This window comes from Cyprinus carpio, chromosome B7 (genome assembly GCF_018340385.1).
Source record: "Cyprinus carpio isolate SPL01 chromosome B7, ASM1834038v1, whole genome shotgun sequence".
NCBI classification, from domain to species: domain Eukaryota; kingdom Metazoa; phylum Chordata; class Actinopteri; order Cypriniformes; family Cyprinidae; genus Cyprinus; species Cyprinus carpio.
The window spans coordinates 24,672,402-24,689,024 of record NC_056603.1 but is presented as its reverse complement, the minus strand read 5'-3'; the positions used below and the strand labels follow the sequence as shown (position 1 = coordinate 24,689,024).

At 38.7% G+C, this 16,623-nt stretch overlaps 1 protein-coding gene across 2 annotated transcripts in view; it reads left to right on the top strand.

The window, feature by feature from the left end:
- The window catches only part of LOC109066360 (T-cell immunomodulatory protein-like), a 120,181-nt gene extending 103,809 nt beyond the window's left edge, over positions 1-16,372 (top strand). For both annotated transcript variants that reach the window (XM_042728109.1, XM_042728111.1), the window contains exons 15-18: positions 3,597-3,721; positions 8,032-8,114; positions 9,265-9,382; positions 14,889-16,372. In XM_042728109.1, the coding sequence (XP_042584043.1) occupies positions 3,597-3,721; positions 8,032-8,114; positions 9,265-9,382; positions 14,889-14,948 (386 nt within the window). In that variant the 3' untranslated portion in view covers positions 14,949-16,372. The remainder of the gene's footprint in view (positions 1-3,596; positions 3,722-8,031; positions 8,115-9,264; positions 9,383-14,888) is intronic.
- Positions 16,373-16,623: the final 251 nt, after the last annotated feature.

The window sequence follows — 16,623 nt, the reverse complement described above, 5'->3', positions numbered from 1 at the left end:
TAGTGTAACAATAAATGGGTTAGTATTATAACACTCATGTTAAAAAACAGTAATATTTTAATAACGGTGTTAAATGTGATCTTTAGCAAGTTAGACATCCATTTCCCTACTATACATCATCATCATCAATTAAATAAAATTTCATAATTAAACATAATTTTCCCATGAACCAAGAAAGCTATAGGGTAAAGCCAGCTTTTTTTGCCAACCCTTTTACATAACAGGTGTCATTATAATGTTGTGATGCCTAAATTCAAATTCATTTTAATGTGATTAATTTTAGTGTTTTTTGTTTGTTTGTTTGTTTGTTTTAGACACAATGATTTTGATTTGTATATATATGTATATACTGTATGTAATATCACTGAGACATCAGTTTGCTCTTTTTGGAATATGGTTCTTTTGTCTTTAACTTTTTTTTTTTTAGCTTTTTGAGGTGTGGGGTCTTTGCTGGGGAACAATATTTGCATATAATGTGCACACAGTATACATTTGACCTTAAAATGTAGCAAGGCCTACTCACACCAAGTCTATTTTTTCCCTCATGCAGTCTGCATGACAACTTTTTTTTACATCTTTTTGAATTCCTGCCTGCCAAGTCAAAAATATTGTGCTGTGATTGTGCTAAAATATTGATCTGTTCTTTCTTTAAAAAAAAAAATAAAATTCATACTTGTGGCGAGATTGACTACAATTTGACACTGGGCTCTCTGTGAGGTCTGGTTACAAAAAAACAGTTTGCGAACATTTCATCATTTTGAGTCATTCAGTCATTCCAGGTTCTTTCTCTTCCCCTCTCTCCACACTTGATGTCATTCTGGCTTTGAGTGGCCATATTTTCAGTCCGCTGTTTTCTGTGACGGTAGCGTGATAAGATGGGAAGTGCTGCTTGGGGCCTCTGGAAGACTCCACTTATCTCCCTCAGAGCAGACATGTGTCGCTACACACAAATCAGTGTCTGGATCAAGCCGCCATTTTGGCTCTGCGGCTCAGCGAGTGGCTGTTCCTCTCTAACCTCTCTAATCCCTCAGGCCCAGGCAGCATCGCCACCATTTGTTCCTTTTATCACTCCACAAGCGCCCAATCGACAGAGCAAAGAATGGTTTCTATAGCGACGCTAGACCCAAGATCATTTAACAAACAGGTTTGCTTGGGGAGATGATCTGGACTGTTGGGTTTAGGCTGATAGAGTGTGTTTGTGTGGACATCAGAATCTGCTTTCAGTCTATGTTTGCTTCTAATATACTGTGTTGTGTTCTTTCAATCTGCTTATGAAGTATGTATTGTGGCTAGCAGGTCCATTATTTCAAGTTAGAGACGGATACACTTGTAAACTATTTCTCCTTTTATCCCACTCGCTCTCCAGAGTGCTTTCCACCTGCCTGTTGTTTGTCAGAACATTGAAGCTATTTTCTCTCTTTCTTTGCCTTGCATGCATTAGAGTACATCCTCTACCGAAATGGTCCTACAGTTGTAGTTAGAGAGAATATGTGCCCTTGCACTTGTGCGGACTGTGGTTGAGTGAGCGTGTGAGTAGGTGTGTGTGTAGGAGGCGAGCTACATCTCTATTAGCTTGTCTTGCACCTCAGCTTGTGTTCGGCTAGCTGAATCTCAGTCCTCTTTGTTTTGTGGATGCTGTCACTCATATGTGTGTGCATGTGCATGTGGTTTCCCTACAACTATAAACCCTCATGTAAATGACATTGAACCCCAGTTGGAAAACCCCTGGTGTGTAGGGACCCTCAGAGGGCCACAAAGATGGCAAGGGGTCCATGGAAGACTTGAGACAACTGAAGAGGGCTTTTCAGACTGTATTTAATATATTTGTTAATCTTTTTTTATTAAATATGTTTAACACAAAATGTAACGCACTGCTTTGAAATTATATTGATTGTAAAATGTTCTGTTGAAAAAATTGATTGATTGAAATCAATACTTTTATTCAGCAAGGATGCATTAAATCAGTCAAAAGTGACAGTAAAGACAATTATCATTTAGATACTTTCTATTTCAAATAAATGCTGTTCTTCTGAACTTTCTATTCATCGAGAATCCTGAAAAACATGCTACAGTTTTCACAAAAAATATTAAACAGCACAACTGTTTTCAACATTGACGATAATAAGAATGATTTGAGCACCAAATCAACATATTAATGATAATGATTTCTGAAGGACTATGTGATGCCGAGGACGGAAATAACAGCTGCTGAAAATTCAGCTTTGCTAACACAGGAATACATTACATTAAAATATATATTCATATAGGAAACCATTATTTTAATTTAAAATTATATATATATTTTTTTGTATTGTATTTTTGGTCAAATAAATGCAGCATTTATGAGCATAACTAATAGTGGGTAGAGAAAAGGATATGAGTAGTGTGTGTGTGTGTGTGTGTGTGTGTGTGTGTGTGTGTGTGTGTGTGTGTGTGTGTACACAGTGTAGCAGGGTCTTCCTGAACACACACTGCATTGCTGCCTTTATATTATAGAAAAGGGAAGCATCATTTTTGGGGGTCTTTGGCATCAGAATGAAAACTCTCTTACACCATGAGGGCGACATGGCCTATAAAACCTAAGGCATGTGTAGGCCTGTCTAGTTTTTTCACTTATTTAAGAAATGTCCTTCAATAAAGAAAACCACTGAAGGACATCTCATTAGGGGCTTACAAATCTGACTGAATGCAATACATGAACATGGTCTGTTCTGTAAATGATAATAGAAGACATAGATCGAAGAACCAACATTGAATACTCCACTACTAGAGTAAGAGTACAAAAGATAATTTTTGTTTTGCTTGTTTTGTGTTATATTGGCTAAGCATCTGTTCCTGGTCAGTGAGACTCACTCTACATTTTCCATCAGTCCATCTAATTGATCCTCAGACTGCATCCAGAATTCCAGTACTGCTATTATGTGCCAAAGGGAAGTTATTAGGAGACCCTTGTTCTCTGCCTCTCTCTCTCTTCTCTCTGATGCATAATGGGAAATCAGCTTATACACATCTAATTGTTCTTCTCTTAATGGCATCATTAAGTCAGACACATGACACATGAGCAATGGACTGACCTTTCCCCGGTTGGGGACTGTGTGTACTTCAGCAGGACACACACAAAGTGCTCCATCGGTTAGTTCAGATTTAGTGTCCTTTGACCAGAATCATTCAAAATTAGATTTTAGAAAGAAAGTCCTACAGGTTTGAGTAAATGATTACAGAATTTCATTTTTTGGTTACCTACCCCTTTAAAGCAATCGTAGCCTGTGAAATATGTCAGTGTGCAGGTTTCTGCAGTAATTTGTTGAGGTTGATTTAAAGCTCATGAGGATCTGAGCAAGAACTCTTTATATGCTGAGATCTCTTATTATAACAAGCCTTATTTATGGATGACACTAATGGCAGCTATTTTTTCTGTTTTCTCCTCTTTCCTCTTCTCCTCCCCCCTCCCTCACCTGTTCATGTCCTGTTTCATACCTTACGCTTCCCTCCCCCTCACACTCGTCTGTTTTCTCTTTCTCCTCTCACTCCTCCACCCTTAATCCCACTCTCTCCCTCCTACAATCCCTCCTCACACATCCTCTCTCTCTCCGCAGCGGGGCAGCTCAGCCAGTCGGCTCATCTCGCGCTCCAGCTGCCCTACACCGTGCTCGGTCTGGGGCGCAGCGCCAACTTCCTGGATCACCTGTTTGTGGGCATCCCCCGGCCCCCTGGAGGGAAGGTACAGACATACCTACTCACACATGCTCACAGTCACTCGCCATATGGAGGGAGGAATCATGGGTAGAAAGACCCCGGGAGAGGAAGAGCATGCAGATGGCCTGGTTTACTTCTACCTGCTCTTTTTCTGTGACTGAAAATGGAAACATTATGTCTGACATACTATATATATATATATAGTATGTCAGACCCAATGTTTCCTTTATAGCAATATATATGGTAACACTTTAGTATAGCGACCAACTCTCACTATTAACTAGTTGCTTATTAGCATGTCTATTATTAACATAATGGCTGTTTATTAGTACCTATAAGCACATTTTCTGCATAACCATATTCTACATCCCTAATCCTACCCAATACCAAAACTTAACAACTAGCTTACTTACTATTTATTGAGGTGGTCTTTATTGAGGAGTTTATCTTATTGTGGATTTAATGGCGAGAATTGGACCTTAAAATAAAGTTCTACATTGTATATGTATTTCTTGTTTATAGACGATTATAGAGATATGTAGCCAAGACAGTGCTTACATCTCTTGATCATTTCAAGGTTTTCAAATTATCATGGTGTTTCTTTTTTCCTGTTGTCCCTGTCTGGTTTTAGATGAAGTGCAATTTGAAATCTCTCCCTCCCTCCTCTTCCTCTAGAATTCCCCCAGTGCTGCTCATTTAAATTTAAGACGTCGACTTCCTCTGCTGTCAGTGAGCTAAACAGAGGTCTTTATCAAACAGTGATTAGAATTGCAGATTTGATTTACCAACACACACTCACACATGAATACATGCACATGCATGCACATTCACAATAACACAAATCATGCACATAAGCGAGCCTTGCGTACAACAATTTGCTTTGTTGTGTTTTTAATGGGGCTGGCAGTTTAACACCTTCATTTAGTATAATTAATTATTTGTAAAAATAACACAAAAATGGCATGTTTAATTATGCCTTCTTACCCATATGCTACTACAGCCAAAACATACTTACTGAGAACTGTTCACACAGTTTGCATTGACAAACAGCTGCATAAAGCATAGAACATAATGAAATCGAACACAGGAGTCTTGAGGCATGTTCTTTAAAAGTTGAACTTTTTTTTAACCTGACAAGGTATCTTTAAAATTCAGTGCTTATGATGCAAGACACTGGAAAAACAAGACACAACACAACGGCTGAAAAATGTTCGTCTAGCATTTGGAAATAGTATAATATATAGATTTTTGAAGGTGCTTTTTGTTCGATTTTTATTCTTCTGCTACACTAATTATCTTGATTTGAGGGCTTTTCTCAGCAAATATTGATATATGTGATTAATTGCATATTCATTACAGTTTTTAATTGACCTAAAGTAAGTTTTTTTGTATCCTACAAACACTGGAGAGAATGGGAGACTTTGGCAGAGAATTTCCTCACAAAGGCTCTGCATATGTGGTTGTTTTTCTGACACAGATGAATGTTTCTATACAGCATACCTACAGTTCCCGCTGACAGCTCCGGATTGGGCTCTGAACTCTCAGAGCTCATGTGGAGAAGGGAAAGCAGCTCAGCCTTCTCTATCGTTTTCATATCTCTAATCTCTCAACAACATAAGTTGCCATGTCAGAAGAACATTGTGGAAAAACACATGGCTCAATATTGCAGAATCAGAGCTTCTTTTTATTACATGTTGACAGTGTCCTTGTTGCATGTTACATGTACTAATAACAGTAAATTATGCGTAACTAACCCTAATCCTAACCCTAGAGTAAGTACATGTTGTTAATTAATATTACTCAGTGCTTATTTGTGTAATTACACTGTAACAAGGAAACCATAAAATAAAGTAAGCCAAAATTAGCTTGAAGTAATTAGTGCATAAATCTTGCATTCAGCAGTCAACACAAGCAATGAAATGTTTGTTTTTCCCACATATTAGACAGCTGCACTCTTAAATTTCATTAAATCATCTCTTTTTTTTAAATTTGCAATATCCTCCATCTATTTTTAAAAAAAAAGCCCCATTGTGTTCTCTCTACTGCATAATCGTAAGGCCAGGGCCTGTGGGTTACTGTAACTCTTAAATGTGTGGGCTTGAGCTGCCCTCCCTCTTAAATGCTCAGAGCAGCAGTAGAGGCTCTTTGACTGTAACAAATCTTTGTCTTTCTGTCGGTGCCCATGGTTGACCTCCGCAGTAAGCAGAGCCTCGACTCCCCACAGGGAGACTGAATACCGCCCCTTCCCTTCCATTTGCAAGCCTCATGCATACTCACTGAAGAAACATGCTAAAAATATCTAGTTCAGACCCCACACTCGTCCTCAACCGTGCGTGTTCACGTGCATACCGTAATGTTGAGTTATGATAAATGTGTTGTCGGAAATTAAAATCTGTACCCCTGGAGGATTCCCTCAAAAAGACGTATTTAACGTTTGCTACTAATTGCTGTCGAGAAACAAGTTGAAGAGGGAAAATTACCTTTGTAATTGATAGAGGTACTGTCTTCATAATACATTAAAGCTTCCAGAGATTTCCTTTCCTCTAATGAACTTTTTTGCAAATAGCTGGGGGAATAGATGACTGTTGATGCTGCTTCATGTTTGGAGGCTTATTAACTGCATGATGCACTGAAAATTATGCCGGTTTCTCCTACTGAAAGACTTATGATTTCAACACAAACAGGAAAGGCTGTTTTCATTGATCACCCATGTTAGTTCTGTCAGTGCTTAATTGTTATAAGTATCGCTTTAAGAGCTGAGTAAATATTTGACAAATTAGCAATTCAGTTGGCCTTCATAGAGTATTTGAAGTGAACATCATACATGGGGTTAGTGGCTGAAGAATTTGATTGGGTTGTAGCCACTTTGAGCTAACAGAGTTAACTTCACAGATATTTTTAAAACTTGTTTTGTGTAGCTTTGATCACCTGCCTGCAAATGGTTTCCCACCTACTCATCTGCACTTTAAAGTGATGCTGAATTCTCTGATTGGACTCATCGCTCTTGCTCGCTTCAGTAATAGCACTGAAGCATCACTTCACGCTGAGAACATCAGCACCTGAAGCGTGGCTCTCCCTTTAGCTTGTAAAAGTTTAGTTAAATAGTCTAAATGTGGGCTAAATTGGGTGATAAGGGATGTTGGAACATTGTATCAGCCATTATGTATTTAAAGCTGCAGTCCGTAACTTTTTTTTGGTTAAAATTATCCGAAATCAATATTCGAGCTAGTACATAACCAGCCAGTGTTCAAAACTATCGCCTTACTTTAGCCCAATTCACAACAGTAAGCATATAATAATGTTTTCTAATTTGAGCGGTATGGGTAGGTTTTCGCAGGAAATTCAAGTTGTCCCTGCTACTACGCTAACACATCTGAAAACATTGAGTCCCAGCTAGTAGGCGATATCGCATGTGAGGATCCTGCAGGTGGCGGATCGTTAGCCTTTTCTCACAGCAGCTGGATTAATTAAATGTATCATTTTGATGGTGGATCGTAATCCAGAAAGAATTATGTGTTTATGAAACACATGACTGAAATTAAATTATTCCTGTTTTAAATGTGCGTCTGATTACAGATAGTCTGGGATTACACAGGATTTGTATTTTAAAGACAACCAGTTCAACACACAATACTGATGTTGTTAACATTAACAATTTGAGAAAAAAGTATAACAATATTAATAATTTGCATGGTTTGATGTGATATGAGCTAACCGATCTTTAGATTAAGTCACCATTGGTAGCACAATTTATTGTAATGCTTTTTTCCTCATTTGGTCAGAACAAACGTGGCAGACTTGTTACTTACTTGTTCTGATGACAATATCCAGTGAAAATTTTTATTTAGGTCATATATTCCAAGACGTAGGCGAAAATCTGTGATTCCTAAGTAACATTACAGTATCCACACCGGTGCAGTGACTGACAGCCACACATTCACCTCAGAATATTTGATTCATCTGCACTGGAGCCGTGCCGGCACACAACCCACGCAATGAAAATAATTCCGCAAGTAACTCCAATTGCAAGTTTCAAACAGAGATGGCGACAAAGAGGCAAAGCTTACGGACTGCAGCTTTAATGATGACTAAAGATAGGCATGTGTTAAACATGCCCTCTTCACCGTTAAGACCCCTCACTTCAATAATGTCCAATTATACAATAATACAATCTCTTGGAAATCCCCCTGTCTTCCACAGAGGCACATCAGCTCTAGTGCATGTTTGGCAAAGGACAGCTGCAGAAATTGAATGTGATGTAATTTCCATAACGGCAATGGTACTAATATTCTTTGCACTTGCTCTCTCTCTTCCATCATATTCTTTCACCTGCAGGACGTGAGGAAACAGGAATGGACCGCTATCATTCCTAACTCCCAGCTCATCGTTATACCATACCCACAGAATGACCCTCACAGGTACACACACACACAATTTTGTCCCCACAACATGAGAAATTTCAGGTTTTACTATTCTTGTAGGGAAATTTGGTCCCCACAATGCAGGTAGTACCTGGACCACACACATGCTTAAGTAGAAATATTTTACTAAGTAGAAAATATTTACTAGCCAGTTATATAAACAATACTGTAAGCACAGTTATCTACTATTTATTTTATAACTATTGATTTTTACATTATTTTTATAGTTTTTTTTATTACTGATAAATAAATAATAAATAAATCAATGTTTTTGTCAATATACTAATTACCATTATTTTTTTCCTATAAATGCAAGGAACTGTTATTATAAAAAAAAAAAATTAAATCACATAGAAATATTTTACATTTTACAATAATTACATTTTTCCACAATGTGGCTGTGTACACTTTACAAATAGTTCCTAGATTCATTAATATCCAATAGAGATGCAAACTCACAGCTAATTAGAGAGAATAAACTTAAAAGCATAATAAACTTGTTCAAGTAATTAAAAGCAGTTTGACACTGTCACTGCATCCGTCACTAGCCTTAATCAAGACCGTGAGAGGTATTTCCTCAGGCATTAATATTTAATGTGTTTACCAGCACAGCCGAAATGCATCTTAATGAAGCTGTCCGCCAATCTTTATCATAAATATTTGAGCAGATCACTTGATTTCCTGCTATTCCCCACAGACCCCGCTCGAGCTCCTTCCGCTGCCGTTTTGCTTTCAAACAATTCACAATGATAAACAGAGCATCTCTCGTTCCATTCTCTCCAGTAAATGGAGAGCATTCCACCTCTCACGCTCTCGCTCGCTCTCCGTCTGTTATTTCAAGCGGCTCATCTTGATGTCCTGATGTTTCAGCTTGTCAGAGAATGCGCCAGGACTGATTATATTTAGCTTTCTCTGGTTCTTTGAATCATCGTATTAAAGCTCGCGCGTGAAGGTACACAGAGCTAATAAGAGTTTTCTTCAGTGCTGTAAACGCCACGTCACTGTTTTGATGATCTACACAGGCTTCGCTCGGTGTAATGTCTTTATGTGGTCTCTCACATCGTTTCAGAGTTTTGAATGATGTTTAAAGTTTTAAAGATGGTGCTCTGAAAAGTTTTCTTTTGTCTTTCTGTCTGTGTTTTTCTAGCTGGAGTGCAAGACTCTACCTAACCCCCAGTAATATAGTCTTATTGACAGCGATAGCACTGATTGGCGTGTGCGTCTTTATCCTCGTCATCATCGGGATACTGCACTGGCAGGAGAAGGTGAGAACGAACATCTCATCCTTTTATTTTCAGCCTCTGTCACTCCTCTGATCTGAGCCCCATTGTACATCACTGGCTTCTACTGTGGATGTGCTTGAAACACTCCAGCATCTGTGGTTCCGAAGGATTGTGGCCTCACACAGACTCATCCCTTGGTCTTTGTTCTGCACATGTGTGTGTGAAGATCTGAGCAGATGGGTGTGTCTGTGTGTGGCCCTGCCCTCCGGCTCTCTCCGAGGGTGCTCCACACACACTGCTATGCTGCTAATTGCTTTGTTCTGTCCTTTCAGCATATCAAATCTGTTCCTCATTATCCCATACAACATGTCCTCCGGGGTGTTATGTGTGAGTTTGTGCACGTGAACGTGGGAGTTTTTGTCTTTGTGTGTGGGAAGGTGATTGTTTGTTTTCTTGTATGTTATGTGTACCTCTGAATGTGTGAATTTGTTCCTTTTAAACACTCAGGATGGGTCACAGCAGTCGGCTAATCAACTAGTTTTCCCACAACTGATTTGTGAGGATGATGAGTTGATCTAAAATTTAATTAGTGTGCCACACTGGGCTTTTAGCTGTTAGACAGTTTTGCATGGTGTAACTCTTTCAGAAAAGTTACAGCTGTACACATTCAGACAGATATTTTTGACTATTGCGTCACATACCGTGCTGTTTTTTTTTTGTGTTTTTTTTTAGACGGCATGTCAAGTTTAAAATAGTCAGACTTTTAAAGACCACTGCATACTGTTTTAATCCGTTTTTGAGTGCAGGAACATCTTATGCAACATTCCCCAAGAAACACGTCCAATTGGGGTAAACGTGAAACCATCTTTCCTTAAGACCAATTAGCCAACTAGTCATTCAGTTTAGAGTTGGTTTAAAAATAGCTCTAGAATTTCCCTGCTGAAAAAAACATCCTAGCAAAGCTGGTGTTCAGTTGGGGTTTCTGGTCCCACTTTATATTAGGTGGCCTTAACTACTATGTACTTGCATCAAAAAAATAAGTACAGTGTGCTTATTGTGTTCATATTGTATTGAAGAACACTTCTGCTGCTATTGAAGTGGGATACGGGTAAGGTTAGGGACAGGTTTGGTGGTATGGGTAGGTTTAAGGGTGGGTTAAGATGTAAGAGACTGTGTAGTTATAAATGTAATTACAGAAATGTATTACAGATTTAATTAAATGCAGGTATTTTTTAAAATATAAGTACAATATAAAAACTTGGACAGTATGTACACAATAAGTGCATTGTATCAAATGATTAATTTAAATGTAAGTACATAGTATTTGAGGCCACCTAATATAAAGTGGGAAAAGGTTTCCCAAACTGACCAGCAGAAAAATGCCTGAAGCCCCTCTAAAGCAGTGATTCTCAGTGTCATTAACTCCATGTGGACTTTGTCCATTTTCATTGCAGAGTAACTTCTTATGTATATCTGAATATTAAGAACATTTTGACTCTTGAAGCTTGTTTTCTTATTTTGAGCAATTTTAAGTACTCTTGAGTAAGTAATCCTAGTGGGCCCTGGCTCCCTGGTTGAGAACCAGTTCTCTAAAACCATCCAAAAGACCAAACTAAACGACCAGCTAAGATCAGAACCAGATTAGGTAGATTTTAACTAGGTTTTCTCTCTTCTGAATATATATATATATTTTTTTTTAAGGTTTTTATAATTTGTGTTGTTTCTTATCAGTGCAAAGTTGTCACAAAACTAAGGATTTATGGTAATATTGCCCAAAACCCTTGCCTAGGGAGTTTCCAAACTTTTGGAGGGTCCTGTAGATCTACAAATGTATACCACATGATACTTTGACACAGGATGTATGTTACAAAACGTAAATAAACAGAAGAAAAGTAAAAAAAAAAAAAAAAATAATGATATATTGTGAAGGCTTGCAAATATTTGTTAAATAGCAAAAAAAAATCAATATTTTGACTCTGTCCCGTGCACCTGCCCGCTACCACCCAGGTGTGTGCAGGGTGTTTACTGGGACACCTTTTTTGTCTTTTTATTCTTTTAAGAGTGCATGTTTGTGTTCCTGTATTTAAAGGTGTTATGCCGGTCCTGGTGGTGCTCTTAATGCGCATGTGCGCGAGGAGTGAAGAGCTGTTCTGGTGTTGGCGTCCTCTCAAAGCCATCTGCTGTGGGTGCCTGATTATGCGCGCTGAAAACCATAATTGCTCTCTGCTCAGGGAAGCGCTTCCCACTACACGACCTTCATTTGAGTTGACACTGCATTAAAATAACATGCTGGCTCCATATCTCTCTTCCTCAGCCCTGCAATAATATATTTGACAAAAGGGAAGAGAGAGGCTGAAGAAAGGCCTAGAGAGGGAGAATTTTGGCTCTTTATCTTGTCTTGATGACTGCTTGATGGAGCATGGGCTTTCCTGATGCACATGTTCAGGTGACGATTAGCATTGCTCACTTATTCAGCTATTAAAAGGTCAGGAAGCGGCCCGTTTTCCTCCGCCTGTCTGAGAGAAGCTCCGCAGCCCATTTTCTCTGCACAGACTGACGCTGTGAGCTGTGTAGGCTGCAGGTGGTCTATTATTGCATGTTGCTACATTACCAGACTGTAACACATTATCGCTCGCTTTTTCTGTGACTCTCTCCATTTATTGCAGCTTCTCGTGATCCAAAAATAGCAACGCTCCCCAAACATGCCCTGCTTCTAGTCATAGAGCTGCATTTGTGTAAATGTTTTTGCCTGGAATTTCAGGACAAGAATGAGCGTATTGTTATTGTGTCCTGTTGTGTAGACTGACTTCAATATGTGACCCCTCATAAAAATGCATGTTCTCTTCGGACACAGCTTGAAACATCAGATATACAAAGTGTTTTTCACTCTCTCTTTTTGTCTCTGCCCTCCATCTTCATTGCCCCCCATGACAGCTTGTAATTGAAGTGGCTTTAGTAGATAAGAGAGGGCAACCTGTAGTGCCTGTGAAAATAGCATTTGGAGAGGACTCTCAGCAGATCACTCCATTTCTGCAGACCGTTCCATTTGCATCCCTGTGGGAGGGGCGCAATATTTGAGGAAGATAAGACGCAGTATTTCCTTTTTGCCTCCGGCTCCTCTCTTCATCCTGCTCAATGTCGCGGGAAAGACACAAATAGATGAGGTCCTGAGGTGTTCTGTATCATTTGCATGTCTGCATGGGGCAGAAACACGCCTTGTTCTGAATTGCCTGAAGAGATGTGTTAAGACATGATGATGAGAAAAATCATTTTCTTTTTTGGTTTTTGTTCTTTTTTTATTGAATTTTTGGGTTATAAAGGCAAAAGGAGCTACATCTCAATTACTCAAAAAGAACGAGAAACATACAGTTGCACCATGTGTTTCCTTTAGAAATTGGTTGATACTGTATTTAATAATGCTTTTTTTTGTACAAAAAAGCCTAAATTCCATTTATCATCGATTAAAATCAAATAAGCATTGACTTTTTGGTATCGCCCAGAATTTTAAAGTTGCGACTGAAAACAGAAGTAGCGACAAATCTTTTTTTTCCGTATTTTGACATACATAGTTTGAAACCGTCAGCCCACGTCTCGCCCCTAGTCAGACACCGCTACATCACTTAACAGCAACAAAAACATGAACAAACATGGTACAATTGTCTTTTTATTAACTAACATTAACACAGATTAATAAATGTATTGTTCCATGTTCGTTTGTATACAATGTGCAAGGTTTATGCGCATAGTCCAAGTCGTCTTCTCTGTTTTTAGTGTATCGTGTAGCAGAATTACAGCACCACATGCTGGTCTGGTATGTATACTAGATCGTTTTGTGTCGGTTTTGTGGTTTCGTGTGGAAGCAGATATTTCTTGAGACGAGAAAAAAAAAAGATTGGATGGGGAAAGCTCTGGCTTCGTGTGGACGTAGCCTGAATGTGTGCTTGCGATCAATTGTAAGAAATGTGGATGAAATGGTTAGAGAAGTCCAAAAAAAGGGTGAAGTCCATTTCATGGCAACTTTAATACTGCTATTCAAAACAAAAACATATTACAAGTATGTGACAAGTGTACAGCAAAACAGGCGCCGGAATTTAATTGAATAAATAATGTAATATTGATCTGTTTATTGAATTATAATAGGAGAACATGATTTTTACATGGAAAGGTCTTTATAAAAGTGCCTCCCAGGCAACATGACTGCATCTAATCCTCCTCCATGCCGGAGACTGCATATGTGTGTGGGTCATGTGAATGTCAGCCTGTCAGTATATAGATGCTGTACTATATGTTGCCTATGGCTCCATCATTGCCTGGTTTTTTGTACATATATATCTTCAGGCAGGTGTGCTTGTTGGAGAGCACACGTCAAACCCAATGTGTGGCAACAAAAACACAATACAAAATTGTGGAAACTGAACTTTCCTTGGTACTGTGCCAGTGTTAGAAATCATGTGAAGTTGCATCATTAAATAGCTGGAAGCTGATCTGACAGAGACTATTACATTACTATTACTTATAGGCTGGTGCTGGAAGAACTAAAACGGTCAGACATGCTAAAAATGCAAGTATTACTATTTAGTGATCCTGAGCTTGAAGGAGCGTACGGGCTATTTTTATCACTGACAATGTAATTAAGTCGAGCACTCATGACAGAGTAATCAATGAGTCTGTGACTGGCCTGTGACTCACCTAACACATTTAAATGGACCTGAAATGAAGATGAACCCGTAGGTATGTATTTGCACTACAACCCTCAATTATTGCAATGAAAGTCGGCGAATAGTGATGTTGATGTGACTCGGCACCGTATCGTGGAAAAATCCGACATATAGCAGAATATCTTGTGAATAGATATCATCTGGATGCTCCTGAGCAGATAGCGTAGGGCTTGACAGCGCTCAGTCAAAGCCTCAGGCTCTTTTTGCATGGTCTGTGAGATATAAAGTCCTTTTGAAAAGGAAAATAATCCCTTCTTATATCTGTCTGGCACATTGCTTTTTTTCCTTCTTAACTGATTTGCCATTTTGCTTATGACCGACGTGCTTTCCACAGTTAATAGGTGGGAAACGACAAACCTAAAGCTAAAAATACATCCTTATAAGTGACCCTTATAGAACAGGAGAGCCAATTCACGAGTGTTTCACAGAGGGACCCGGTGCGTGAGTCACTCATACTAGCTGAGAATAGACATCGTTTTTGCCATCGCCGAGACAGGATAATCACTGAGCGCACACACACACACGCTCACTCTCCAGGCTCGGCAGTGTGTGTTATTATCAGTCTCGGACAGCAAGTGTCTGGTGTTGGCTCTATCTGTGATCACACACAGAGGTATTTCGCTGTGGTAAAGTGTGCCATTGTGTGTGTAATGAGTTCTCTGTGTCTCTCTCTCTTTGTGTCTGTCCTTTTCCTCTCCTGATGTATCAAACGCCATTGGATTGTGTTTGCATTCAACTCACTGGCACGGTTAACGTGCGAGACGCAGCTTCTGCAATCAGGACCGTTAAGTTACAGCATGTAGCAAACTTTGATTGTTTGTGTGTTACAGAAAGCAGATGACCGGGAGAAGAGACAGGAGGCCCATCGCTTCCATTTTGATGCTATGTGAGAAACCGGAGAGAGCATTGTGGGTAAACGCTGAGAAGATTGGGTCTTTCATTTCAGTGGTTTATTTATTCTCACTTTTTTTCCCACACTGGAGCATTTTTATGCATTTAATAATGTCTGAGATCAGAGGAATCCATCTAAATATGACTATTTTGAACAGTGGTGTCTCTGTGGATCTGTTGACTTCTGAAGAGAAGAGGTGTGTTTCTGTCAAGTTTGTTTACATGATCCTAAACGCATAATGATGTTTGCACATTGAGAAGGGAGAAGAGTATTTCGTGCCATTTTTGTACTTTGGTTTGGGATAAACATGTTATTTTAAAACTTTCTTTTTCTGTATTGTTAAAGTGACTGGTAAATGTCAAGTGGGCAGAAACAGAACCGGTAATTTTCTCTTGTTTTGTTTCAAGTTTTCTGTTGTGTGTTTTGAAGGACTTAATGAATTGTCAGCCTCTGTGTCTATGAATGTGACTGGGTGACAGTTCTTTCACATCACTGAACCTCTTTACTAAATAAACGCTTTGAATCTAAGCGCTACATGAGGCCTCCTGTAAACAAAGGTGTCCTCTGCAAACTGATTTTAATAGGCATTTAGCTGTGTGGAGTCATTAGAAATGGCATCATTGTTTCACAATAAAGTATTGCATTAACTCTCAACACTCTGTGCAAACCACATCCAAATAATATTCTCCTGAGTTCAGTGTTTCGATTCATTAACTTGACACTGGATATCAACGTTATATAGGAAGGCAAGTCCCCAATCTTAACTGCCCATTGTCAACATAAAGCAGGTTGTTGTTTCTGCATGTACTCTCTTCTGTTTGCTTTCTAGTAATTCCCTTTGTGTCTGTCTGTGTTTCCGATTGTAAGGCACTGTTATGAATACTTCAACTCTGGGTTGTTTTTCCTTTGTCACTTATGCCTTTAGGTACTTTTCCTTGATTTCTAAGTGGTATTATTTATTTATTTTACTTGTTTTTAAAACACTGGAAATTAATAACGTGCTGCTGAAGAATTTTCAGTGTGAAGGGTTTTGTTCTTAGCTGTATATATCTGTCAGGTGATCTGATCCATGCATTGATTTATATGCTAATCTCTTTTACCTTTAAAAAATGTGTTGTTATGGTGCACCATATGCACATTAATTACGTGATTTCACTATCAAAGGCAAAATGAATTGACAAACCACAATAATACAGCTGCATACTAGACCTGCATGTTAACTGGCATGTAATTATTGCAGATGGTTTTCACTAATTGTTTCTGGTCAGGTGCATATTGGTTCTAACAGGTTGTGCATCTGTGCTCTGTTTTAATTATTAATGAATCACTCTCAAAATGTTTTGGTTGCGTTTAAATGCTGTTTGTCAGTAGATGTATTTTGGAATGTTGTATTGAAAATAAACATGACCAAATGCTTTATTACCTTATGCGTTTTCCTCAAGTTGTTTTGGGTTGATTTGAAATTCACTTACAGTTCGGATACATCTCCAGAAGATACAGCAGATGAGTCAGAAGACACTATTCATCCGCAATGAGTTCATCACGTCTTGAAAAAAACTGCATTTCTTTAACAAGGTTCATGCATTAATGGAGAGGACTGTTTGTTATCACTAGACAAATGATTTAAATAAAATCATGACTGGAGGCTGTTGTTTTCCCACATTGTCCCTAAT